General features: G+C 36.6%; 1 protein-coding gene across 1 annotated transcript in view; it reads left to right on the top strand.

The window, feature by feature from the left end:
• The window catches only part of nos1apa (nitric oxide synthase 1 (neuronal) adaptor protein a), a 147,608-nt gene extending 125,888 nt beyond the window's left edge, over nt 1-21,720 (top strand). Inside the window, exons 11-13 of the mRNA XM_088005063.1 lie at nt 11,621-11,817; nt 11,923-12,047; nt 15,374-21,720. Coding sequence (XP_087861189.1) covers nt 11,621-11,817; nt 11,923-12,047; nt 15,374-16,013 — 962 coding nt within the window. The 3' untranslated portion in view covers nt 16,014-21,720. The remainder of the gene's footprint in view (nt 1-11,620; nt 11,818-11,922; nt 12,048-15,373) is intronic.
• The last annotated feature ends 3,527 nt before the right edge of the window (nt 21,721-25,247 follow it).

Raw genomic sequence — 25,247 nt, 5'->3', positions numbered from 1 at the left:
TAATGTACACAACATCGTGTATAATATTGTCAGAAAAGCAAGAAAGTAGTAAATGGTAGTTGACGAGCTTAGAAACTATGTTGGCTTTTACATCCTAAAAATGAAAAATAAAAATAAAATAGACTGCAAAAGGCATTCTTTTTGGTATTATTAAAATTCCTCAAATATCTCAAACTCTTCTTTCACTCAGCCATAACTGCATGTAGAAGTTGTTTGCCACTGAAAGCTACTCTGCCAACTTGTCCAGCAGAGTAGAACTGGGGTTGGTGACTTGCATTGATTTCTCCATCACAGACACATGTTGTTTGAAAGTGAGTTTAAAGACTTGGACAGCAAAGGGGCACTGTAGATCAATATACAGTCCAGTCTGTCACCAGCTGATGCACACACCCACAACTTCTGGAGCTTATGAATACAATCTAGTCCTTTAAATTGTCAGCACACTAATTCAACAGCTCAGAAAAACCATTAGATTGTGGTCAAATGCTTAAAGGAGACAGCAACTGGTACTGGTGACATCTAGTGGTAAGGTTGTCTAAAATAATTTTCTCTACCTCCTCTTTCAAAGTACAGGAGCATTACGTAGCTGTTGATTCAATATTCTAGTGATGCAGTTGAATTACTGGAACTATTTACTCCAATCTAGTATAGAAACAACAACTCACGTTTTCACAATAGCACATTTAAAATGACTGACATTATTATAAATAGATCAGAGCATCTGTTGCCGTTTTGTTTACCGTAGATTGCTTACATATCAGGTAATGTGTTTAGAGTAAGTCATAACTGTTTGATTCAAGGTTTCAGCATAGAGTCACGAAAGCACAAACAGAATTGTGGAGGTTCTTTGTGCAAAAGAGTGTTAGCATTTGTTGTCATTAGCTTGGTCATAGGAACGAGGACATAAGTATAAAAATATTATCCATTTATGTTAAGACAATAGTCAACAACAGTCCAATAAAAGCAAATATAGAAATAATTTACAAGAAAGGACCCAAAAAACTGATCTCTTCACAATGAACACAACAGGGAATTTGCACACAATGGCTGTCCTGAAACGAGGGAAGAGGAGTTCAAACCAAACAATGGGTAAACCAAGGGGACTAACTTAAGCCAACAAATTATAACTGCAACACAAATGCAAAAACTAAAAGATAATAACACAAAAATGTTTCTAATAATAAGACTTTATCTTGGTAGCTTATTCAGAGTCATGTCCACGTCTTCCAGCAACCTGATGGGTTCCTCCACTTCCTGCTGTGACATCACAAAAAGTCCTCTCCCCCGGCCAGTTCTTTAATTCTCAGCAAAACATAAATGAATACTGTTAATGATCTGAACAAACATAAGCGCTGTTTACCAAATGTGTGCACCTTTATTACCAAACGAGTATTTTAAACCAATATTACAGAATAAGTTTGCTGGGGAGAAAAAGCAAAGAATTAGCACTGAGAAATGGCTGGAGGAGCCTCCACAAGAATTTATTTCTGTTTGAAAGGCCGTCAACTAAGTTAGCTGCGATAATGTGGAATATGGCTGTGAGATGCACGAGGAGTCAGTGGGTCACATGTAAACAAACAATCACATTAAACCATTAAAGCCTTGGAATTAATGGCTCTGTCTGTGCTAGAAGAGCAGAAGGCATAAAGTGCTCAAAACAGGCAAGTAATTAACCCTCTGACCTCAGCATTAACGATAAGAGGTAGAACTTTGTCAGAAGCTACTTAGATTGATGTGATGAGTATGGACAGATTAGTCTTAACCTAGAGACAGTTGTGTTTTCTGGATGTTTTGTCTTTTTATTCTCCTCATGTAAGGGAATGTTCCCTCCACCACCCATACTTTCAACGTATTGCTCAGTCAGATGACACTTGATTCTTTACATTTGTGAAATATTCAGCAGTGCCGCATGTCTCTGTGTAGATTTCTGCTCTGTGTTCGCTCCATGTGCAGTTGCAATCTGCTTTTGATGTTGCTGTGATGCAGAACTGACACCTGTTTTGTATGACAGAGTAGCTTGAGTCATAATCTGCCACATGTGGAGCTCAGGATGTGAATGGCCAGCATGCAAAGATGATTAACTGAAGGTGTTTACGTATGCCACATCTGTTTTAAGAGCCAGCTTTCCTTTCTTTGTTTTGCCATGTTTCTTTTGCATGACTTTGAATTTGTTGATGCCAATGGAATAAAAAATTGTCAGATTGTATATTTTAATTTGCCATGTTTGGGCTTCAAGTTTTTGGCATCTCTGTCAAAGTAGATAGTTAGGGGAGTGTCACCTTTTCAAAAGCTGTTAAGTTTCTTTTAAAAGAAAAAAAAAACAACAAAATACAATACTGATAAATGTGTGATGCAAGATTTCACCAAATATGAGATTTTTGTTGACAACCTTCAAATTACTTTTCACCAAAAAGTTAAAAGCATCACGTGTTGATGGTAATTACTAATAATTTCCTTTAAAAGCTAAGCTTTACAAATGTTTTTATTTTATTTTATTTTTTTTATTGTGAGATCTAAAGTTAATAACTGCACATAACAATCCAGCTCATTTTTATATGGCATAAATAATTGAAATGCATAATGCACAGTGCTGTAGTCTTTTATTTATATGGTTTATTGGTATTCATGCTTCAAAGGTTTTTACAAAGTCTTGAACATAAAAGAAGATTTTGTAATAAAGAGTTAAAAGACTTGCCAATAGTTTTGTCCTTTGTGGTACCATGTGTTCCACATGTGTGTAAGACTCAGTCTGTATGATGTAACTGTTATTTTCAAAGGAACTTTGCTGCCTGTGAAGATCCAGCACAAATATTCATTACATATAATATCAGAAGTAATTTCTGCCTTTAATTTTTTAATTTTATTTTATTTTTTTGTGAAAATACATTTTGGAAGGAGCGCATACCAACCCCTCTGTGTCTGTGTGATGTTGAGATCAAATGAAAGTTACAATTCAACAAATCTTGAGATCGTTCATTCACCCCTGCAGAAACCCCATGGCTGTTTTCATCTCTTGCAGCTGCTCATATGAGCAGGAGTCAAAATCTCTAAAACGGATAGAAATAGAAGCAGATAAGAGCAAACTCAAGCTGTAAAACCTGGGACAATGTTTGCATGTTTTAATTAAAACCTTTTTTTTTTTTTTATTGCTACATTTGTCCTCGCCCTCACCCCCGGAGGGAGTTGTCTGGTCAGACAGAAGGTGATTTAGCAAAAGACTGAGTTAATTATTGATCTGGTGGCATAGATATATAGCAGACTGGTAGCACTTAAACATGTCTGGCTAGATTCAACACTACCGTCGTATACAGTATTTATTTTTTCTTATTCCTAAGATCTATGTTCATTATTATTTGACTATACTCTGAGGTATATTTATATCTCCATGGCTTTTGTTCTAAATCAGGGCATTTAATTTCTCCACACATGTGAGACCATGTTCCAGTAAATGTCCGTGTTACTAATTTTATTTTCAAGTGTGCAGCGTATATCCCACCATTATGTCTCTGTAAGTGAAAGGAAGCAGTAAAGAAAAAAAAATGAACATTTTCCCTCTGTAATTAGAGAGCGGTGGGTGTTGTGTCGCGGCTGCTTTGCTCAGCTGTCCGGTCAAACCGCAGCAAGATGAGAAGTTGATCTAGATCAGTTTTTGCCATTTCTATTGTTGAAGCGAAGGAATCATTTCCACCTTCCTGAGACTTTAGGTGCTACCTGAAGTATGCTGCGGTGTGGCAAGCTGTGCGTGTCTCACTGATAATGATCTTGCTCCGTCTCTTTTGGATTCATACTGTGTCTGCAGTCTAAGGACGCCCTGTTTAACTCACACTTGGGGCTCCTTTTCACTGCAGCTTTCCCGTGGAAAGTGCAGACCTTTTTTTTTCTGCTTAACTGATTCATATTAAAAAGCTGTGATTATGAACCCCTCTCTCCAGTTGTTGTGTGAATATCGTCACAGTAAGAGACTGCACTTTAAGAAGATTGTATTTGTCAAATGATAGGTTTATGTGAACATAAAAAAGTCAATTAATTTAAGGGCTTGTATGTCTTTTTTTTCATGGCTTACTTTAATGTCTCCTAACTGTGGCTTCTAAAATTTGAAACATTTGTTCGCAAACAGAGACATCAGTCTTCAAGCAATAAGTTGATACATTCTCATCATGGGCCTTGATTTCTGTTCATCTCCATCTTTATTTTTGTTTGCTTCTTTGTTTTTGTATGTTCTGTTTTTTTGGGGCGGATCGAGTGATGTATTTCAGTACACATGCTAAAGTTTGAATTTAAAAAGGAATTTCTCTGACCTACTCTGGTTCAAAGTTACACATAGAGGCTCAATTATGTACAGACATATTCTACAAAAGTGTTTATACAAAAGACTCTTAGCATATTGCAGAGAAATCACACCCTTGTTTTTCCCGTCAGCGAGCTTCTGCTGCACATGATTTGATTTTTGACCAATTTGCTTATTAGAAGTGGTGGAGTTCATTTAAACTGATTTGCTTCCTGAAGAGCGCCTGGCTTTTTAAGCATTTTTCACATTTTCTGATTTTAGAATTTGTGGACAATCCATGCATATAGAATGTAAACCAGAAAACTAAATGAGATGAGATGAAAACCTCCCTCTTCAGAGTTCTGGAAAGGGCTTAAATATTACGACAGAATCTTGTCAGAAGCTTGTTCAGGTCAAGGTGCCGTTTACTCTGAGGCATCTCAACAAACAATTAATGAAGGTGTTTTTATACGTTTGAACTGTAGATGGAAGATAAATCGAACAAAAACAGAGATGTTATGCCAAGAGCAAACTGTCGGTCAGGGTTCAGTAAGGTCGATCAGAGATATTTTCCATTAATCCTGTTTTTTAGTTGCTAATCAGTCTGAGGCAGACCCACACCCACTCACTTTAATCATTCATGTCATAATGAAACCGAGTGAAAAATTGATGAGCAGATCCTCTGAGCATCTTCAAGAGGGAAGAGCTTGAAATTTTATTTCCCCCCCTCCCTAAACCCTCCAACAGGCCCTAAGGTAAGATTGGCCTGACTTGTGGTTTAATATTTTCCTCACTCAGATTCACAGGACACACGTGCATCCTAATGAAGCCCAGTGAGAGCTGTAATTGAATACCGCAGCGATAATGACCCTGTCTGGCCTGAAGATTATGGTGTTTGTGTTCAAGTGAGCGTGTTTCAGGTCGCTTATCCTCTCAGCGCAGCGATCGCTGCTTACATTTTCATCTGGGTGCCATGTGCCGTCGTCTCATCTTTTCCCCCAGACTGTCTGATTGCTTTCACTTTTTGTTTTCGGGAAGAGTCAGGTCAGACATTGATGCACTTACGCCAAAAAACACATAAAAGTTTTATGATTCTCCAAAGCCAAATGATACCTTTTGGGGGGGGGGAGTTGGCGGGGGTTTGGAAATTAACAAAGCAGGAAAATGTAAAGCTGTTAATTAGTAAAGTGATTGGAAGTTGTTTTTTACATGTGATCTGTTGAGAAAAGGTACATTTAAATAAACAGTAACAAACATAAAATATTTGCTTTTATTGTTAATCTCTTTGCTTTTCCAAAGAGATTGTTAGTCTCTTCTGTTTTTCCATTGGGTTGCTATGCAGCTCTTCATTTGAGTAGCTATTACAGTAACATTTTAATGTTACAAATGACCAACACTGAAAAAAATCCCATTTCACTTTTACTTTTGGAGAAGGCTAACAATTTTCTGCAGTGTTGCAGATGATTGCGTTATCCTCACAATGGATTCAGTCTGGTTCCTACGAAAGACTCTGCTCTCCTTGGTAAACACTTTTTGTGTGGACCTAAATGTCTCACTTTGCTGCTCTCATTCTCGCCTTGACCTGCTTCTCCGTGCGACAAAATTTTATGTTATGAAAGAACATGATGACATAAGGATGTAAGTGATTGCATGTTTACGCTCTACATCTTGCCGTCTCCACTAGTAATCTCACTATTGTCTTATTAATCAGCAGCCATTTGAAAAGAACGAATGCAAATGAATGCAGATTGTGGCATATGGAGAGCTCCTAGTCCTAGTTGTAGTTTAAAGAACAACTCGTGCATAGAGCACAAAAATAACTACATCGTTTTAGAAAATAATCTCTGCAGACGTTTGGATTTCTTTTCATTCCACCTTCTTTTCCATTTGTAAGCATTATTCTTAACATCTGTGTTAATGCACATTTCAGTGCTCCAGTACTATTGCTGTTGCTTTGTGCTTTCTAAGGGAGTGCAAAAGGTAAACAGAGATGTATTGGAAACACCAGGAAATTAGTTGTAGTTGTTGTTTTGCACCCCTCAGCAGCACAGTCAGCAGTTTGAACTCCATCAGAGGTTTGTGACATGTAGCCCATTAAGGCCAATTCCCATCAGATCCGAACAAGCAGACATGCATGTTTGCAGTTACAGCTACATTACAAATTTTGGCTGAAGAAACATCAAGAAAGTTCCTGTAAAAGGATGTTTCTTTTCAAAAAGCAGGTTTTCAAAGATATGCAACTTTATTTTTTTGGTGCTCATTTGTGATCATTCTGCATAAATCCTGCTAGAGAAACACCAAGAGATTCTGTGGCTGATGTCTAAGGGGCCGATGTTGCAGATGTCTGCCCTGCTGATTTCACTTGTAGTTAGTTTGGATTTCTCGTTTTTTTCTCTCTTGTATTGTCTCTTATTTTCTAAATAAATTGGTATTTACCACAGATAGCAGTAGGCCCACAGGGAGGAAGCAGATGACCTTGATTTTTTTCCCAGATGATCTGTCTCATCTTATACTGTGACAACAGTAGTGACAGTTTTAACGAATATTTAAATTTTTATTTTTTTTTTGTATTTAAGATACCTACTGCACCCTTTATGCTTTCTGTACCTAGACAAATAAAAATGTTCAAGAGTCTGCGATGCAGCAGCCAGCCAATCAGTAACAATCTCTTACTGATTGTTAAAAAAAAAAAAAAAAAAGCCCTTGCAAATTGTCAACAGGCAATCTGCAGTTTGTGGCTTCCAAGAGTTGTTTTTAACAATATATTTGTAAGAATAGAGGAGAGGCAGGTCAATCAACATGTCAGACCATTTGAAGTTTTCCTTCAGACAAAATTAAAGTATTTTGATAGTGTCACAAACACTGTGATGGAAATAAAGCTTTAAACATCAGTCTATGTCTGCACTTCCTGTAGAGTAAGTAGATCCCTACGCGTAATAACATTCCATGACAGACAGATTTAATCTCTTTAAAAGATAAAATAGAACAACTTTGCTGGAGGACATTGAATTTCCTATTCTGTGCTGATGTTTCACTCTCTCTTATGGCAGCCTGAAGGATCTCAAGCATGTTTGAGTGATACAGCTTCTTTTCTAGGAGCCTTTACAAGGTTTTGTGCTTTCCCTGAATTTATTTGCACACACCTCACTGATGATGAGAATTACTGAGTGTTCTTCACTCCATAACAACAGGAACTCAAGAGGATTGTTGTTGGCTGCCAATACTTTTAGCACTTAGGTGTGGTGCATTCACTGACTGGGGGCACCAATGAAGTATATAATCTAGTGAATGTTATTACCAGTGGATTTCTCTGTGCATCTCAAATTTCTATTGATTTTCATCTTCTTTAATCATCTATGCTCCTTTTCGGTGTGTGTGCTTGAAGTTTACACAGTATATGCATGTCAGTTTTGTCTATGTTGTGATCCTTGACTTTCCCTTCAGATGGCCACGGTCCCACTTGGCTTCTGAAAAGTGGCCACGGTTATTGCAATGCTGTTTATTGTTGAAATTAACATGCTTTCACAATTTTACTTGTGAATATATTTTTAATCTTTTTTCTTCTTTTTTGATTAGGTTTTCAGAGTTCATTCAACTAGAACTTGCACAACAAAAAAACTTGATTAACGGATAGAAGTGGTGGATAGCACAAAATTAAGACTTTAAATAGCAGTGCATGGTGTTAATTACATTTTATTTTCTTTTATGCTTTTGTCAAAAAGAAAAAAATGAGGGCTTCCTTTTTCATCTGCACAAACCACAGAGAAGCTGCAGCACACAAGATTGTGCCATCTCTAATTACAAGGATGTGAATAATTTGTTTTTTGAAATTAATTTGCCTGGTAAATGTTACTGATGGTCGTACGCCTGAGCACAATGAGTGGCAAATCAAACAAATCACCTGTTAAACAGCCCCAGTTTAGTAATTGCAATTACGTTGCTGAAATAGCAGCATATTTGTAAAGCAGAAGCTGTGCTGATATTCAGGATGCCAACAATAAAGTGGGAGACAAATGTACTGTGTGTGCCCATTAATTATATTTTTTATTTCCCAGAACATAGCAGCCTTAAACAGTGTGATGGGGGTCCAATCGTCACCTAATTTAGCAGAAGATCCTCAGTAAATGGTAATGGTCTGTTTTATTAAGAAGCAGACTTACTCTGCAGAATGTTACATTATTAAAATTTGGCTAAGTCAGCTACTCTACAAACTACATAACTGTTGTATTTGCATGTAAAAACACACCAAAAGCATGACTCATTGTGCCAAGGTGGAAGACTACTTTTGATTTCTTAAAATGGAAATTAAGTAGTCTTCCATTAATTAAGCATTCCTGTGTTTGAATATGCCTCTTTGTCATTTTTATTTTTTTATTTATTCAAGTTCATTTTTCCCCCTTGAAAATCATCTCAGACTGTACTTGGGTGTTGTTCCTACATGAATAAATATCAGACGTGGTTTCAATTTAGTAAGGCAAATATCTGCTCATCACTGCATCAAACTGATGTTAATCAAACAGAAAAATCAGGAAATGACGATTCAACCGAAGATGATTTAGCATAACTAAAATATAAAAAAAAAATAAAACTTGCATTTGCTCAGCTAACTCGTGTAACATTTCTATTACTTCTCTGTGGCTGTAGTTGGGGAATACTGACATTGGAATGCAGAACAATAAGTAGTCTTAAGCAAACATCAGATTTGCATTCATTCTTGGGAAACCGTACCCTTCAGTGAAGGTTCAGGGACAGTCCAGCAGAGAATTGGACATAAATAGTGATAAGACACTATTTGTATGTAAATGAATCAGGCAAAGAAATTTCAAGTAGTTTCCAAATAGCTGAAGCAGGAAGTGGTTCAGAGAAAAGCTGCAGAATGTTAAAATTCAGAGTTATAATATAATTTAATGAACATGTATTTAGATAGGAACCTCATATATATATATATATATATATATATATATATATATATATATATATATATATATATATATATATATATATATATATATAAATTTGTTCTTTTTTTTCAAATAAGAATATTTCTTGACTGCCCTACTAATAATGAATTGTCCTCTGAAAATGAATGTCTAGGATTTCCATTATTTTGGATATGGGAATAGTTTTTTCAAGATAAAAAATTCCTGTTGGAATAATTCAATTTGTATTCAGATGCTCAACAGTAAGTTAGTAAATAGATAAATATGTACATTGTTGGAAATAAATAACTGAAGGAATGGCCAACATGAAGTGAAGTGCAGTAAATAAATAAATGCTGACTTACATGGGTAAAAGATGAATCAGCAGTTAAATATAAATAAATTATTCCAGCCAGCCATTAAGTCTCGAGTTAAAGTTGGAGCTTTATTTCTGGATGGAATCAGTGTGTTTGGAGCTTTTTCCAGGAGCAAAGACTTGTTCCTGTTTACTGCATAACAAAATATTTAAATTAACCAAACCTTGACTGGAAAACTCCCAAGGTTCCAATCAAGTAGCTGTAACAATTTTGTGTGATAGAACATTCAATATAACTATCAATAACATGAACTGATGTGTTAATTTTTATTACCCTCATTCCACCATTAAATCTAAAAAAAAATTGGTTAAATACAATGAAATAGACAAAAAGTGCAATATATTACCCCAAAGAAGCAAAAAATCTTAAGTTTTTCTGTTAGACGACTGGTCTCTTCTGCTGATGTTTGCTCATCAGGTGACATACTGAGTGGAGCTGATATAAAGAGACTAAAAGATGAAGCTGCAAAGATTAAACATATGAACATGAAGCCCGTTTCATCTGCAAACAAAACAGCTGCAAGTCACTTTGAAAGAACCCTCAACTATTTTGTAATAAAAGTTTGCAGTCTTTGCTGTAGAAAAAAGAAAAAAACCTAAATAAGCTCAAATCTGTCGATTGCTCGACTTGCACCAGATCAGAAAATGTGTGGAATGAATTTTTTTGTCTTGCCATTTTTCTTTTATAGTGTAATCTCCTACAAATGGGGTTTCACCAGACAACTAGTCAGTCGACTACCTCATGTCACTCATTACAGATGTGTTTCAGATTTTAATGGCGGACTCACTCTGTTCTACAGAATTTTATTTACAGTCCTTTCTTGGTAGCTGCATGTTTGTAGAAATTCTTTTTTTTTTCCCTTTCCCTTTTCATATCCCTTTCTATTTCCTTGAAGTTAATGGACTTTACATCACATTGATTTCTACTAAAGGGTCAGACATCCTCGAGCGTCTGGCTAATGGGCCCTTCTAGATATCTTGATTGGAACAGCAAATGGAAGATTTGAGTGCAAAGAGGTGTCAAGGTTAGCCTTTAATTTTGAATTCGTTTCGGTGTTTTTCCTCCATTTATTTGTGTTTAGAGGAGTTTTGGATGAGCAACATTTTCATTCCCAAGCAGAAACAGTGGAGTAATGTGCACATTTATGGGGTAAACTGATCTGAAATCTAATGCTTCTCTGTCTCGTTAAATGCTTCCCGAGAAATATTTCTCTCCCAGAGGTAAGATATTTGGTGGTCTGAGCTGAACTGAATTTCTTTCTGTTTTGCTGTTTCTGAGTCTGCATTCTGACTCATTCATGCATGATTGCTACTACTGTCTGCTTCTTTTGTGTTCCACTGCAGTAATCTAACATGTTGTTTATTAATCATCCTTTCCTCACTCGGTATAGTGGCGCTATTGCCTTTATCGTTTAAATCCCACATGCTAAATTCAGTTTTGCAGAACAAAATTGAATCTTACTTTGATGATGCAATATCAGTTTGCTTTAACCACAGCTGAGTCTCAACAGCCAGAGAGTTTTCAGTCCCCCAATAAGCTCAAACAATAAAAAGTAGCCTGAATTCAAGAAATGGGTTCCTACTTTTTCTGAGAAGCCCTGAAAATAATGAAAAGATAATAAATAGGATAATTCTTTTCAGGTCAAAAAACGGATCAATTTGCATATTTCTATTTTAATCCATGTCCTGTTTGCTGAGTTTGCACATCCATCCTTCCATCTAGCAATCTCTTGAATTTGTGGTTTTGCAGATTCTGCATTCAAAACCTTTGAAAATGAAATTGCTCTAGAACTCTGTACACTTTTTAAAAGATAATTGCAATATTACATAAAAATGTGTAAGAACCTTAAAATAATTTACTGAATCTAATTATTCTTAATGCAGAGGAATATGGGGAAAAAAACATTTTCATTTCTTTTGGAACCTCATCTACATCATTTACTGTTTTAAAAGTTTGCAACTTTTCTGTACCTCCTTTTTCTAAAACACTTTTTCTTGTTCTGTTTAAGTTTATGTGGCGATTTTTATAACACTCTCTTTTGTTTGCTTCTTGTCCAGTTGATCAGAGTTTGTTTGAGAACTCCATTGCCCAGAAGCAGAGCCCTCAGACCGCCAGAGCAGGTCAGCACTCCACCCGATCCCTCTCAGCATCAGCTAATTCCAATTCTGGCTCCACCTTCATCGACTCCCCATCCTCTGGAGGACAGCAAAGGCTGAAAAATGCCATTAACCTGGGCAAGGCAGTTGGGGCAAAGGTCAGTGCATCATAAGCTGATTTGTAACAATAACCTCTGTGGGTTGTCAAAAAATACCCAGATAGCTTATCTCCCTTCAAAGCTGAGAATTTTCTTTTCCCTAAGGTCAACGACCTGCTGAGAAGAAAGGAGCCGAGCCACCTTGGAGACATCGGCGTCACTGAGGTCAACAAGAATGTTGGCGCAGTTTGGAGCTGCATGGACAAACTTGGCCACAGTTCTGCCAGCAGGTGCATTCACTCATAAAAATTGTCATCACTTGTATCAATTCAATTTATATTTATATATATGATAGAGGACTTGTTTATGTTTCATTGTGTAAAATGTAGACAGCTACCCATGTATGATGTAAGATTTAGCAGATGAGCAGCTGTATGATTTCTTACGGCAGGTGAATTGCATCACAAACTTCCAGCAAAGGTTCAGTCCAACAGTGAATTAAAAGCAAGCACTGATGTTAGCACTCAAACTACCATATTCAGAGCAAAAACAGGAGGAATCGCGCAGATGTGACTGTGCTTATTGCTGGTAATAAGAGGACAATATTCGGACACTTAGCTTCTAAAATTGATCATATTTATCCTGTATCTGTTTCAGGCAAAAGGTTGGTAAGTACAGCTCCCTCTGCCACAAGGTGAAGAACTCCCGCCAGGCTAGGAATGAAATTTTCTAGTGATCTATTAGTTAATACATTTTTGATACTTCTGGGTGCTTAAAAACAACCAAAAAAAGCTTCTTTTTTTTTAATATACATATTTTTATGGACTTATTTGTTTCCTGTAATATTTATCAAAGGAGCACAGTGCTGAAAGAAGAGTGTCCTCAATTCAAAACACTTAAAGTTATGTTTCAGAGTAGAATTTGCTGAAATCCCATATCTGGTTTTAGATCCTCTGTGTGGATTTGTGATGCAGCTGTTTGAGAAATATTACTGCAGTGCAAGATTGTGCACTACATGGGTATTTTAAGTTAGCTGGGATCAACAAACCTAATTGATTTGACCAAACAACATTACAGTTGTATGATTTGCCAAATAATTTGCTAAGATGGAGAACAACGCAAAAGAGAGAGAGAAAAAAATCTCCTTTTAGCTTTTGAATTACCAAATTTTTATAACTAGCAGTGACTGAGCTTATTCTTGTAATCGTTCACAGGAGTGAGTTTTTCATGGATGGCACAGAGACTTTTGTGCAGAGTGATCAATAATTATTAGTTCAATTTTACCTTTCAAGGATTGTCATTATGGCACAATGCCAAAATCTGAAACCCTTTTTGAGAGAGGAAATCCGACCTCCGATATCAGCACAGCTGTTCTTCACGTTGAGGTTTTTGAACAGTGGGAGATTTGAGTTAAAGCTCATGGACTCCTGTGGAATGACACCTTTGGGGTATTGAAGGAATGATGGGTTGGCCTTGGACTCGATGCAGGATTTATTTCTACATGCCTAATAATAAGCAAGTCATTTTGGCCTGTTTGAGCAATACTGTACTGGATAGTCAGGTTTAATTTGGTGCTCTATTGCATGATGCACTGCTATGAGTCAGAGGGAGACAGCACGTCTATTACAAGACTTGTTTTCAGCAAGTAGTATCAGATAAATCACAATATTTGCTTTATTCGTGTGAAGAATGACATTACTGGTTGACTTTTAGTGTGTCTGCTGAATTGCTCTTTGAAAATGTGTTTTCTGCTCTTTTATTTGTATATTTTTCAAATGGTTTGTGGGCAGTGCCACTGCAACAGTGAATTAAGGGGTTCATTGATTGTAACTGACAATCGTTTCTTGCTGCCAAACGTATCAACGCCTGTTTGTTTGGAAACTGGGATTGGCCAAAAGACACATGGTTTCATAAATCACACATGGAACTTGTCCTCCTACCATTTCTGAGCCCAAATGTATTCCAGGTTTTTGATAAATGAGACTCGAAAAGCGTAAACAGAGCGCAAGTGTCTGCTTTGTTTGTTTGCTATCAGTTCCTGCTGTTTGAGTTTTCCAGCTCATATCCCCATTTCATCCTCTGCTACTTCAACTTTGCTACCTGTAAGAAAATATTTCAGGTGCTCTAATCTAAACTATTATGTACCAGGGCTATTTTTGTTGTTACGTATTTTTCTGAATTACTATGATAAACCATTTCAATAATTCTAATGAAATTTATGATTTAAATAATGTCTGTATTATCTGAACAGATTACATTACACTGTAATCCAATGTACGATGGCTGTTATTCCCATTTAGACCTGTCAACTTTTATTTAAAAGAAAAAAAAAGACAGATAGTCTCTAATTAAAACAAATAAAAATCTTAATAATGAGGCAGGTAGATATTATTTACTATATTCATGCAAGTCCCTACAGCAGGCCGTGAGTAAAATTTACATTGCAGACTTCGGTTTCAAACTTTGTCAAAGTAGGTGGAAAATGTCTCAGTGGCTGGAACAAGCTGGTCAGGAGAAAATGTCACTGCAGAATCTGTCATTTCAACTGTGGTGATAAATGGGCAAAATCATCAGCTTCTGACTGTTCTAACTCCTCTATCACACATTTACTTGAAAATGAATCGTTATGGTGACGAACAGAACTGCTGCAAATGATGTGTGGCGGCAGCAGCAGCAGCAGCATCTTCCTCTTTGTAGTCCTGATATTGACTGTGTGACGGAGGACTCGTGTCCTTGATGAAAGCAGAGGGTGTGTTGCTCTCGCTGTTCTGCTCCAGAACAGTTTGTAGGTGACGTCTCGAGACGGTGGAGAGGAGCCACTCCCTCAAACCTCGCAAGAAACGTCCAGCAGCAGAACCGGATCCGGGACGGTCGGGATGAGCAGCCATGTGCTGCGACCAGCTGGTGGCTGATCGAGAAATGATTTAACGTGATAACACAAAAGTATAGGGAAGGGAGTTTTTACTATGGAAAAGGAACAGAGAGAGTGCAAAGAAAATGGTTGGAAAATTTGGTTAAAAAATGTGTACATGGAGAGCGCTAATTGACTTCATGTTGCTAAGGTTTGCAGGTGTCTGAACCTTCAACTCCTATGAGATTTATTTTATTCGTCAGAGGTGCATAGCCTCTTTATTACGTTAATTTAGTTTGCTGAATACTCTGAGCTTTGATTATCTGTGATACTAATCATCAGAATGTTGGTGTAAAGTGAAAGCAGTCGGTTTGTTCCAACTCCTCCGTCACCCAACATGCTGTCATTTGCAGGCAGAAGGAGGTTTAAAGTCTTAATCGTAGGGCAGGATTTGTGTTTTCAGTCAGCTGCACTGAAGCAACGCAAAAGCTTTAAATGGTTGTAATTCAATGTAAAGGTAAAAGGAATGTTGCTTTTATTCAGGCGTGATGGGGTTTTTCCTATTCTCACATTTTCCATATTTTTTAGAGGCTTCAGGCCTACAGTAAAGAGTAAAAGAGGGCACCAGATTAAAACTTGAAACCTGTACTGGATATTCTACAGCAGTAAATAATTGTATTATATTTTAACAGTTTCAGCTTTTGTAGTAAAACCTGGTCCATTAGCTCCTGAGATCAATCCCTTCTTCCCTCTCCTCTTTTCCAGCCACATGTTTGACTCCTTTCCTCGTCTCGACCCACCGCCGCCAACAGGAAAGAAGCGCGTCCCTCGAGCTCTGAAGACGACCCAGGACATGATGATCTCCTCTGACCCTGTGGTCGCCTCGCCAGAGCCGGCAGATTCTCCCCCCTTCCTGCCCTCCCCTGACGAAACATCTCAGGGCCCCAACGAGGGGAGGAAGAGTGAGGAAAAGCTACCAGGAGGCAGTGAGGAGCAGGAGGAGAGGTCAACAGAAATCACAGGGCGGCCCAGTCCGGTGGAGAACAAAGCCGATTCAGAGACAGAGGAGACCAAATCCACGACTGATGAAGTCAAAGAAGGGGAGGAAGAAAAAGGGAGCTCAGAAGGAGGTGAGGAGGAACGTCGGCACCAGCTTCAGCTCTCTGTGCCAGACCTCATCAACAAGGATCCTCCTCTGGAGTCCCGAGCCAAACCCTGCGACGTCTGGCAGAGGGCATCCTCGCCAGACTCCAGGCTCGCCTCCTCTCCGATTTTGGGCAAGGCATCCTGCCGCATCAGCCTTGGGGAGGAGGTCCTGCTTGGTAACGGCGCCCCCTGCAGTAAAGACTCAGGAGGAGGCACTGAGGAGGCCGAGCCTCACCCAGACCTGCTGTCCTTCGAGTAACTCAAATTTTTACTGTGGCTTTTAAATGTATCACCCACCCTGCATTAGTTTAGGACAAAGGGAAGAGATGCTTTTCACAAGCAAGGCATGCTTGAAGACCTGCTGCTTTCCAAACTTTATATCAGCATTTTAAACAGTTTTGTCACTGGTTTGAGGTCAGACTACATAAAATATATATTTATGCATAAAAGTACACAGTAAAAGGCTGGCTGTTTGCCATCATTTCTGGCTCATGATGCAAAAATAACAGAAAAAAAAAACAAGGGCCTTTATTTTATTGCAGTTTCAGTTTTAAAAATAATTAAGTAAAAAAAAAAAACAATTTTTTTGTAGCTTTAGCCTTTAAAGGTTTCCTGTCTGCTTTAACAATTTAATGACAACCTGATTGCGTATTAATGAATGTATTTAGTGTGGCGACATTGCCTTTAGATGGGTTAAAGATTTATAGATATGAACAAAACCTTACAATCCTTGAAAACCACACCATTTTTTTTATGCATAAAAGGCTGTATTTTTTAAGTGTGTTACTAAGCTGCTGCATTAAAGCCAGATAAAAACTGCAAAAAGTATATATGTTAAATAGAAATATATATTTTACATTTTGTAATTTTAAACTACATGGTAAAGGTTGTTTTATTTTCCTGCGCAGTTGTTTATAGCATTCTGGAAAAGATGCTCAGAAAAACCAAGCAGGAAGTGAGAATTAAAGGCTTAAAAGAATGTGTTTGAGTTTGAGAAGGTAGGGTGAATATCGCTGTCACAGCAGGACTGCAACCTCCAGTTCATAAAAAACAATCGTTTCTGAATCCAAGTTTTTTAACTTCACTTCAGGATGATTTAACTCTCCAAAAGAAGCTTTTTGTACGAGTTCTGTGCTGAAGTTGGCTTTTCTCAGAAATTGATCAGTGACACAGAATTAGTTATTTTCAAAACTTGTGCAAATCAAGATGCCCGTTTTTGCCTGCAACGGGGCTGTCCAAAGTGTTGCCCTCATTCCGAGGGCCATTTTGAGGCCCTCGGAATGATTGTGTGTAGCCCATGTCCACCATTGAACAATGATACAAATTATGATTTTTTTTTTTTTTAGACAAAGACAATTGAAAAAAAAATCTAGAAATTATCAACCTTTTCTTGAGCAGGGCAAACTTGCAAAATTTGATTTGTTTTCAGTAAAATATTGTGTGTTTGTTTTAATGCTAAGCAGGTAAAATGTTCTAATTTCACAATAAAACATTTTGCCTTTTTTCCTGTAAAAACCTTCTGATATTTTCAACCAGGCGCTTTTGGCCCACATGGAAAACATTTTGGACGCCACAGCTCTAATGGATCCAGCACTGAGAGGAATTTTAATCAAAACTTGTTGTGTTTTGTTCCTGGATTCTGCCACAAACCAGACTGAATACGTGAAGTTCTATAGAAATCTCACTCATCATTTAAAAACAGTATTAAATCACCAATGCCTTAAAATATAAAATATAACATAAATAAGATGACTATTTTTAGGACCAAAACAAATTTGACATGTTTGACCGTATGAGCTAAAATATGCTGCCATACTGGAACTAAAGGCCAAGGAATGAGCGTATATTGAAGTAATTGCCGGTCTGTGCAGCCAGGATGTGCAAAAACAGGTTGTTCCACATATTAGCTGGAGCGACTAAACATCTGTTCAGACTATAAATCTGTTTTCTTCCTTCCACACCCAATAAATGAATGAGCCGCTAATACTTTAATGCGAAACGGATCAGCTTGGTGTGCCTCTCTCCAGAAACAAACGATGAGAGGTTGTTTCCCTGCTCGGACCTGAAAATGTGCGTGACTTCATATTCCATCACCCTACAGATGGAGACGGGACTGAAAGACGTTTGAATGGAGAGTTTTTAGAAAAGTGATGAGGGGTTTCTGAGTTAAAGAGAGGGCAAAGTAATGAGCTGTCAACAGGAAGGGATGAAAGAGGTGTTTTGTTTTTTTTTTTTATTCAAGCGGATCCTAAAGTGACAGACCAAAGACGGAAATTAGCAGCTCAGTCAGAGAGGTTGTTTTATCACTTTTTTTTTTTTACTTGTCAGAGGAGTAAAAAAGCAATAATATGGGGGAGTATTTTTTTGTTGTTGCTTAAAAAGATGAAAGCCAAAGTGTGAACATTTCAACCATTTTTTTGTAGATGACGTCCGTGTCTTTATTCTTCAAAAGACAGATGCTGACTCAGGTGCTTGTTACACGTAAGCTGGCATTGAGAGAAATTATTAAGCCTTAATTCACATCTGTTTGTCAGAGCAGGTAAATCGGGGTCTGGTTGCCGTGGTTACTTTAACACAAATCAAGCACTAAGAAGTAGAAACCTGTAATTTTCTAACCTTGCATTCTGAAGATGTTCTGCAGATTTCTGCTTCTGGGTTGTGAGGCATGTTTGTATAACACCCTGGATATATTTCTGTTTTTTTTTTGTTTTGTTTTGTTTTTTTTTTTTTAGCAGAGAACTAAAGTGTAGAATACCATGAATTTCCCAGAAGAAGCTGAGACCAAAAGCAGCACCAGCTGAGAATGAGAGGAATGTGTAGCTCGTACTTATGAGGAAAAAAGCTAGCTTTGTCTCAGTTTTTTTTTCTTTTTTTTTTTTTTTTCTGAATGTGTCTGAGGCACTGAACTGTGTAACCAAGCAGCTGAGGCCTCCTCCTCCTCTGCGGTTCTGAATCATGTTCCTTTTTTTTCTTTTTTTTTTTTTCAGGGAAATTACTCAGAGCTGCAGATGTTTGAGTAGAAAGCACTCCAAAAAAAAGAGAGATATTTTTATACATATCTAAAAAAAAAAAGAGCTTTAAAGTTACGGGGAACTGAGTCTTTGGATATGCAGATACCATATCCAGGTTTCTGACCATTACCTGTAGGGATGCACTACATGCACAAGTCTTAATAAGTACCTTATTTTTTTAATTGCAGAATAAGACAAACTTTCTTGTAATATTTGAAGTGGCTTTGATCTGTAGTTTCTAGGCTTCTGAAGGTTTTCCTAACAATAATTATTTGAACTTTTACTTCTTTTTCAGTCGACATTAGCCTATTAACCATGACCAATAAATGATGCAGACTGAATAAGGCTGCTAATATCAAGCGATAACCCAGTGGTGTGTTGACAGGGCTTTCTCTTACCAGAGGCCTGCCATAAATACAAAATTGCTTCCTATCATTTAACCGAATTTAAAACTTTGATCAATTTCGGTTGTCATGGATCTTTTTTTTTTTTTTTCAATAATTTTTTGTCTTCAACTTCTCCCTCTTCCACTTTGGATTATACATGACACCAACAGCTAAGATATCTCCAATTAGAGTGATTTTGCATGTTATCAAGTTCGTGGTAACATCCAGTCAGTATCTCCACCTCACAGTGAGTCTGTCTGCTTAGTCATATCTATTTTAGCTTCGTGGAAAAAACTCATTGTGGGGAGTAGCTAACCAGTTAAATCTGGTTTGCATCACAAGCTCCATCCTGAAGGTTAAGGGAAGTATAAAGTCACTCAGGGTTTCAGTGCATTGTTGATAATTATACAATTTACTATTAGCATGTTTAGAATCTGCATAAGAGTGAAAAAATATAACTGAGTATGGAGACGCATCTTTCCATACTTAGATATGTTTTTTTATTTATAATAAATGTATGGACGGCAATAATGGCTGCACCATTTCAAGATCAGGAGTTGACTATTTCATTATTTTGACATGTGAAAGTATTTTTGAATAATAATAATAATAATTGTCATTTAAAATTTAGTAATACATCAGTCTAGGATCAGTTTTTTTTTTCCATCTTAAGCCAGTAGACCGCATCACCCTAATTTGAATTTTAGCCTTTATATTTCAAGATCAACTATGATCCTAACAAAACCAGTTTGAGATTTAATTTTCTTCAGATAAGTTGATTAAATTATAATCTCAACAAACTTAAGCTATGTTTTATTGAGATAATAAGAGAAATAAACTGTTGTGGCAGGTCAAGCTAACACCTTGTCATCTTACTATGACTTCATTTTATGACTAAACTTTTAAAAAAAAAAAAAAAACAAGTTTAAATCTATATGACAATTTAGATTTTCATAATTTCAACATAATGGTAGGTAATCAAAATAAATTCATAACATTCTGTCTGAATTTACTGACTGAAAACCAGCCAACCCACACACATTTACAGTACATGAACTTTCCCAAACTTTCATGGGTTTGCATTTCACAATTACAATTATGTGACATACTTCTGCTGCTTTAAATACCTGGAACACATTGATATTAAACCTCAAACACTTAAAAAAATCCAAATCAGTTGCAATCTTAGATCTTAAAAGCCTCGACACATTTGAACAGATGCATCTGGACAAGGATGATAGTTTAGAAACATAACTTGTGTGGGAACCTTTTTACTGCCTCACCACCTGTGGGTTAGGGAGTTCAACTTCCACATCTATTATTATTATCTATTATTATTATTTTAGCCTCAAAATGCACAAAACACTGCCATAGACAAGGAAGAGAAACTGATTAGCATGAAAATGATTAGAGTGAAAGAGCAAAAACAAATGAAATCCTGGAGAGGCCTTTTTGAAGACAAGAAATTACAAGAAAGTCTGTAACCAATATGTTGAAAAATAAGCAAAGATTAGTTGATTTTGCAAATAATAGCTGGATAATGTACATAATGAGCATATCCACAGAACATCTATAAAAACACGATAAGCAGAATACTATAGTGTTTGTGAATTCTCTGAGTAGCAATTAGAGACGGAGCCCGAAGCCTGATTTTAGTGAGAGCTTTTTTTTTTTTTTTTTTTTTTTTTTAAAAGTACCTTTCTGGAATGCTTGCATTTCCTCTTCTTGACCTTAAAAACCATTTTTAAACATTGAGCTACGTTTAAAACATGTAAGAGTCCGTATTTAAAAAAATAATCAAGTTTGTTATGATATCACAAGATTGCTGTTATGCTTGATTCTCTTTTTATAAAATTACCAAAATGATTGTCTGATGTTTGTGTTGCAGTATGTTTTTATGCCCATATATATATATATATATATATATATATATATATATATATATATATATATATATATATATATTGTAATTTTCTTGTCTAATTTAAGATGACTTTAGCACAAATAACACACTAACATAATCAACTAAAGATGAGGGCAAAAAGACACTATGTAGCTGTTTAGAAGACCTGAACTCTATTTCCTCTTTGGAAATAGTAAATTCTTTGAAGACATCAAGCATTCTGCATTTTGTTTTAGTCTGTAAACCACTAACTTTATCATTTTTGTTGAAGTTACAGTAATGTACAAATTTTACCAAAAGTTTTTTTTCCTAACAACAAATGAAGGAGTTATAGAATGTAGTTTTTATTTAGCTATTTACTTTATGTTTATGTTGAAATGTTATGTTTTTGTCTCTGCAAAGCCAATCTGCATAATTCCAGTTTTTATTGATGAATGAAGGACGCTCGGTGTAACACATGGACTTTTTAATACCAAGGGACTGTTGAATGTCTAAAGGAAGCTTCAGATGTTTTATCTTTAAACTGTTGCTAATTTTTTTTTTATCAAGCAAAAGATGAAACTGAATGATTTCTACCTTGTATTTTCCTACTATACTTGTTTTAAGAGGAGACGTAATAATTTCCTAAAATCACTGTAATCTTATAAATTTTGATTTAACCCTGAAGTCATTGTCTTATCTGCTTGTGTCCTTTTTAACATCAAATTATTATTTTTTTCCTCATATTCTTTTAAATCCTATTCAATTCACTTAGAAAAACAAAGGAGTACAAAACGATAAAATAGTTAGCATGATCTGATTGCGAAAGTATCTACATCCTTAAACAAAAACTTTATCAAAGCACCTTTTGATTTAATTTCATCTTTGATTTTTTTTCTGAGTTCTGCCATTATTTACAGTAAATCTGATCAACCAGAAATAAAGCTCAGCCGTCCAAGATAACAATTTTCTCCAGACATTTATTTAGACATTTATACAGCCATCTTCCTTCTCACGCCATGAAACTCAGCCAGTAGCTGTGCTGCATTTCTGAAACCCAGATGTCACACCGAACTGCAACCAGGTCACAGAACAGATGGCAGACAAAAGTTTTATGTGATGCTCATAAAATATCACACAATCTCAAAAACAGACCAGAAACTGTTATTATCTATCAGCATGTCCAAGAGCAAAAAACGTTATTTACTTAATTAACTTCAACTTTTATCTTACCACTCCTTATTCCTCTGAGGCCTTCACTCTCCCCAACTTCTCTAATTTGTCTTTGAGCTTTAAGTTTTTTTTTTTTCTCAGGTTCTTGAATTGTTCCTACCCTGAGTGTCCTCTTTTTGGTTTCGATACCTGGTTTGTTAATGATCACCCGTTTATCGTGGAAGTCTTTTTCTTCTGTTCCCCACCCCTCTCACTGGTGCCTCCTATTTTGATCGGGGAACCTCTAACCGATACTCCGCACAGAAACTCTTGTACACTGTTCCCGTCAATTATTATGGCATTCCATGTCCATTTTGCCTGCCAGCGTCTTGCACCCAGATGTTGGGCTCTGTTGGTTGGGGTAAACCTTGTGCTCAACAGAGCTGCTTAACCAGAGGAAAGGTTTTTGACTGACCTGCTCAGAATCTTCTACAGAATGCTGTGAAGAAACTGCTCTCATATTTTGACAAAAGTACAGATCTTGTGCAAGGTTGGTTAATATTGCCACAAATATGAGAATCCAATACTTAGACTCAATGCTAAAAAACTGAATTTAAAAGTAGTAGTAGGTACTTATGTAACTGGGTTATTGCAATTTTTTTCCCACCTGCTAAGTGAAATTGTGACATTTGTCACATTATACCAGGGAAAGGTTTTGTAACAATTTATTATGATCTCATTTATGTTACCAAAATCTGTAATTTTAGGAACATCAACTCCGCTTGCACATTTCCTGTTATGACCAAGTATCTCTGTGCTCCAAACTCTGCCAGTCTTTAACACAGATTGCTCCTTGTCTGATGCGTCTCCATTTTGTTTCTTTTCTTTTCTTTTCAAACTCGCGAAGAGATTCAGAAACCGACAGTGTCCTGATGTTTAATTCATCTGTTTGTCCTAATTCGTGGAAATCCCGCTCTTCCTCTTGGCACATGTCGCTGGCCCTCTTACTCTGCCGAAATGAGTTTGAAGCCCTACGGGGGTGTGAAGAAGGGATGGAGATGATTGCAAGATGAGAAGCTTTATTTACCTCCCTGCAACATTAGAGCTGTAAACAACCAATCAGGTCTTGTCTCTTGTTTAATGACTCAAACATGATGCAAATATTGATTCTCTACAAAAGGAATCTGGGCCTCTATGCATAATGAATATCAAGTATTAGCTGAAAAGCCAATGTTTATTCAACTTTGTTTGTCTTGAAATTATTTTCCGGGATAATTCATACAAACAAGAGCTCTGTAGTGCAAACAGGAAGCACTAGCGTTCATTGCGAATTAAAAGTTTTCATGCACAAAAACTATTTGTATATGCAAAAATGTTGAAAGTTTCAACAGGAGTTGACAAAAAAACATTTTAAGATTCAGCAAACGTAGATGTAAATCATAACATGATTGTTGTTTTTCCTTTTTAATTCTTGTGCCACATTGTTAGTCTGTGGGAATTTTATGCTGTTGGGTATTTTAAAAACATCACAGCAGTTCAGCCTTTCAGAAAATCAAACTCATCTCTTCGGACATGTTCTGATGCAAGAGAGCTACGAGTGATGCCGTTGCTACATGAAATTTAACACTAACTAATCCTTGACATTTAATCTGGTGTCCAAAACAAACTAACCCCCGCTATAGGTTTGCAAGCCCACTCTATTCTCACTTGGGTTCTATCCTGTGAATAAATTTTGATCCTGTAGTTGTATTACTGAAGAAAACAAGGGCACAGATAAGTGGTTTTTCATCTATCTCACAGCAATCTCGACCTGCATGTCTGCCAGCACATTAATCAATGCCAGTTGGCAGGATTGAGTTATTATCAGGTTTATTGATCTGCGTGGGGAGAACTTGCTGTTCCGTGTTTCTGTCTGTTTGTACGGACAGATTAAGACAACACAAAGTCACTCGGGTGTGCACCACAAATTCCTAAAACATTGACAACCAGCAAGGAAAACCTTAATCTAATCAGCTGCTACCGCTTATCAACAAAAACAGTGCCACACAACATGCCTATGATGTACTTCAGTTTTTTCCAGTGGACTAATCTATTGATTGAAAAAAAATGAGCAGCTAAAAAAATCTTCCACCAGATTATAACTGTCAAACTTTGAATATATTCATATTTTCTGTTTTATTTCTATTTCTGTATTCTATTACCTGGAGCAAGTGAGTACTTGCCTAATATTTTGTTTTTTATCTTTCCACAGTAATTTATTCTTTTTGAATCGTCAATTTGCAAATAAATTTTCATATACTAAGCCAAGCCCGCCCTCTTGTGGCTATCTTTGGTATACATTGTTAAATATGTTGACGTTTACTGTTTAAAAATGATTTTCAGAAACTCATGTCTTGTAGGATCCTTTGAGGAATTTTGCTGTTCTGCACAGTTTCCTTACCATCTAGATTAATTATATAATTTACTATGTTTTGAGGCCGTTTTGTTTGCAAATTGCAATAATCCTGATTATTTTTATCACCACATGCACTTATTGATTTGATAGGTGTGCATAACTGGGTAGGGTTTTTGATTTAGTTTGATATTTAACATTCTTTGTGTTCCATCAGTCCAAATATGTCAGTGCAATGCAAAAATAACAAATTTAAAGGATTTTAGCCAAATTTTGAACATTTATCCATAGACTTACAGGAAGAGAGAGAAATCCCAGTCTCTTGGTCGGTATGTAGAGTGAGATTTATTGAAAAAAATAAATAAAAAATTAGATGGAAGAAGAATCTGGATTCAAATCATCATTAATCCCTGCTCTTGCAGGGATTCATTTTGCTTTCAGACCAAAACGATGAGAACCATTGAAAGTCTGGCAAGAGAACAAAAAATGCGACAACAACCAACCACAGCAAGTTGGAAAACACCCAACAAAAGAGACAAACAGGCGAATAGCAGTCAGAGTGTCCTCAGTTTTAAGTCAGTAAACGCTCAATGATGAATAAAGTGAACTAGAGGTCAAAGCAGCATCCATTTAAGATTTTTTTTGTTTTTAACAATATAAAAAAAATGCA

The sequence above is a fragment of the Poecilia mexicana genome, unplaced genomic scaffold (assembly GCF_051168715.1).
Source record: "Poecilia mexicana isolate PSO_F unplaced genomic scaffold, ASM5116871v1 scaffold_4, whole genome shotgun sequence".
NCBI classification, from domain to species: domain Eukaryota; kingdom Metazoa; phylum Chordata; class Actinopteri; order Cyprinodontiformes; family Poeciliidae; genus Poecilia; species Poecilia mexicana.
Note: the sequence above shows the minus strand (reverse complement) of the source record. Positions and strands in the feature narration are given on the sequence as shown.